Source organism: Prunus mume, unplaced genomic scaffold (genome assembly GCF_029339155.1).
Source record: "Prunus mume cultivar Tortuosa unplaced genomic scaffold, ASM2933915v1 scaffold20, whole genome shotgun sequence".
NCBI classification, from domain to species: Eukaryota; Viridiplantae; Streptophyta; class Magnoliopsida; order Rosales; family Rosaceae; genus Prunus; species Prunus mume.
This window is the reverse complement of record NW_028296566.1, coordinates 82,896-86,417: the sequence shown is the minus strand read 5'-3', so window position 1 is coordinate 86,417 and position 3,522 is coordinate 82,896. Positions and strand designations below refer to the sequence as shown.

Genomic DNA, 3,522 nt, shown 5'->3' with positions numbered 1-3,522 from the left:
ACTTGTTTTGAGTGCCTACTTATTTTCTATCGGTATCTATGGATTGATCACGAGTCGAAATATGGTTAGAGCCCTTATGTGTCTTGAACTTATACTGAATGCGGTTAATATAAATTTCGTAACATTTTCTGATTTTTTTGATAGTCGCCAATTAAAAGGAAATATTTTCTCAATTTTTGTTATAGCTATTGCAGCCGCTGAAGCAGCTATTGGTCCGGCTATTGTTTCGTCAATTTATCGTAACAGAAAATCAACTCGTATCAATCAATCAAATTTGTTGAATAAGTAGTATTAATAATCATATAAATTCTAATATTCATAAATTATAATTACCATGACCATACATTACGTATAATACATGTTTTCGAAAATGTAAAAAATCAATGTAAGAAATCAAAGTATCTTGGTTCTATCGCACGGGTCGATCCAGAAGTAGATTGATTATAAAAATTCTGATAAATTATTGATTCATCTGGTGTCTAAATATATGATTCATTTACAAGTTTACTAGATCGAAAATTTCTGACATTTAAAAATTTATAGATCCAATGTCACATTCAGTAAAGATTTATGATACGTGTATAGGGTGCACTCAATGTGTGCGAGCCTGCCCAACAGATGTATTAGAAATGATACCTTGGGACGGATGTAAGGCTAAGCAAATTGCTTCCGCTCCAAGAACAGAGGACTGTGTCGGTTGTAAGAGATGTGAATCCGCCTGTCCAACGGATTTCTTGAGTGTTCGAGTTTATTTATGGCATGAAACAACTCGAAGTATGGGTCTAGCTTATTAATACGTTCCAGAAAACCCTACTTGAAATACATTTTTTTTACCTTTACCGACAAAAACCCGCGCTCAAAAAATATTTATTTTGAGCACGGGTTTTTCTGGTCCAAGTTTATCTTGTTTTTACCATGAATTATTTTCCTTGGTTAACACTAGTTGTAGTTTTGCCAATATTCGCGGGTTCCTTAATTTTCTTTCTCCCTCATAGAGGAAATAAGGTAATCCGTTGGTATACTATATGTATATGTTTAACAGAACTACTTCTAACAACCTATGCATTCGGTTATCGTTTCCAATTGGATGATCCATTAATGCAACTGACAGAGGATTATAAATGGATCAATTTTTTTGATTTTTACTGGAGATTGGGAATAGATGGAATTTCTATAGGACCTATTTTACTGACAGGATTTATCACAACTTTAGCTACTTTAGCGACTCGGCCGGTTACTCGAGATTCCCGACTATTCCATTTCCTGATGTTAGCAATGTATAGCGGTCAAATAGGACCATTTTCTTCTCGAGACCTTTTACTTTTTTTCATCATGTGGGAGTTAGAATTAATTCCAGTTTATTTACTTCTATCCATGTGGGGGGGAAAGAAACGTTTGTATTCAGCTACAAAATTTATTTTGTACACTGCAGGAAGTTCTGTTTTTTTATTAATAGGAGTTCTGGGTATTGGTTTATACGGCTCCAATGAACCGACATTAAATTTTGAAACATCAGCTAATCAATCGTATCCTGTAGCACTGGAAATAATATTCTATATTGGATTTCTTATTGCTTTTGCTGTCAAATCACCGATCATACCCTTACATACATGGTTACCAGACACTCATGGAGAGGCGCATTACAGTACTTGTATGCTTTTAGCCGGAATCTTATTAAAAATGGGAGCATATGGATTGGTTCGGATCAATATGGAATTATTACCCCACGCTCATTCGATATTTTCTCCCTGGTTGATGATAGTAGGCACAATTCAAATAATCTATGCAGCTTCAACATCTCCAGGTCAGCGTAATTTAAAAAAAAGAATAGCCTATTCTTCTGTATCTCATATGGGTTTCATAATTATAGGAATTGGTTCTATAAGCGATACAGGACTCAACGGAGCCATTTTACAAATAATCTCTCACGGATTTATTGGCGCTGCGCTTTTTTTCTTGGCCGGAACGAGTTATGATAGAATACGTCTTGTTTATCTCGACGAAATGGGCGGAATGGCTATCGCAATTCCAAAAATATTCACGACTTTCAGTATCTTATCAATGGCTTCTCTTGCATTACCGGGCATGAGCGGTTTTGTTGCCGAATTGATAATTTTTTTTGGAATACTTACTAGCCAAAAATATCTTTTAATGACAAAAATATTAATTACTTTTGTAATGGCAATTGGAATGATATTAACTCCTATTTATTCATTATCTATGTTACGCCAGATGTTCTATGGATACAAGCTTTTTAATGCCCCAAACTCTTATTTTTTTGATTCTGGACCGCGAGAATTATTTGTTTCGATCTCGATCCTTTTACCTGTAATAGGTATTGGTGTTTATCCCGATTTCGTTTTCTCATTATCAGTTGACAAGGTCGAAGCTATTATATCCAATTATTTTTATAGATAGTTTTCATGAGTAAACCAAAGGATTAAACGGAAATCCCATGATTTTTAAAATCGTTCATTGTACAATAAAAAATAAGTCCTTTTTTTCTTTTAAGTTAAATTTGAAGTTAAATAAAAAAATTGGAATTATATTATAACCGGAAATGTCTAGCATTTCTGAGAACCATTTGAATCATTCCATTTCCATTACTTGATTCAAATGGTTCTTAATGGTTTACATGAAGTTTTCGTATATATACACGTATGCCATCCTATGTTTCTATTCGTCAAGTCAGTCAAGTCCTTTATTTAATTCAATTAGATGTAAATGAACCATAACTATGCAACCCTATTCCTAATAGATTAACCCCAAAATAGCATATCCAAATTATAAGAAAGCCCATTGAGGCCACAATTGCAGAATTTATACTTTCAAAAATTTTATTTGTTCTAATATGTAAATAAATCGCGAATACGGTCCAAGTAATAAACGCCCAAGTCTCCTTTGGATCCCAATTCCAATATGATCCCCATGCTTCATTAGCCCATACTGCTCCCGAAAGAATACCTACGGTTAAAAAGATAAACCCTAGACTAATAATACGATAACTCCACCGATCCAATTGTTGAATCAATTGATACCTGTAATAATTTTGAGACGAAATAGAAGTGTTTCGTAAGACATTGTTTCTTTCGTTCACGTGTTGAATCTCACCAAAGTAAAATGACTCATTTACTAATACTAAATTATTGCCTTTACTAAAAATCCTTCTGAATTTTCGAAATGTAATGACTAGAAGAGCTAATGATAATAATGATCCACACAAAAGAGCTGCATAGCTCAATACCATCATACTTACATGCATCATTAACCAATGGGATTGGAGCGCGGGTACTAATATTTCGGATTGATGCATTTCAGTTAAAAGACCCGAAGTAGCAAAACCTTGAGTAAAAATAGCACTTGGCGCGGTTATTGCGCTTAAATGGTTTTTATATTTTTTAAAATACGGAATCATATGAATAATGGAAAAACTCCACGAAAGAAAAATTAATGATTCATATAAATCGCTTAATGGTAAATGCCCCAAATACACCCAACGAGTAACTAATAATCCTGTTATGC

At 33.8% G+C, this 3,522-nt stretch overlaps 1 protein-coding gene across 1 annotated transcript; it reads left to right on the top strand.

Annotated features, from left to right (window-relative positions):
• Positions 1-915: 915 nt before the first annotated feature.
• Positions 916-2,923, top strand: LOC148914336 (NADH-plastoquinone oxidoreductase subunit). The gene has a single exon (XM_089043726.1). The coding sequence runs from the start codon at positions 916-918 to the stop codon at positions 2,416-2,418; it is 1,503 nt and encodes a 500-aa protein (XP_088899852.1). The 3' UTR covers positions 2,419-2,923.
• Positions 2,924-3,522: the final 599 nt, after the last annotated feature.

Excerpts from the sequence above, each read along its gene's own strand:
- LOC148914336 (XM_089043726.1), top strand. The coding sequence starts at position 916 with ATGAATTATTTTCCTTGGTTAACACTAGTTGTAGTTTTGCCAATATTC.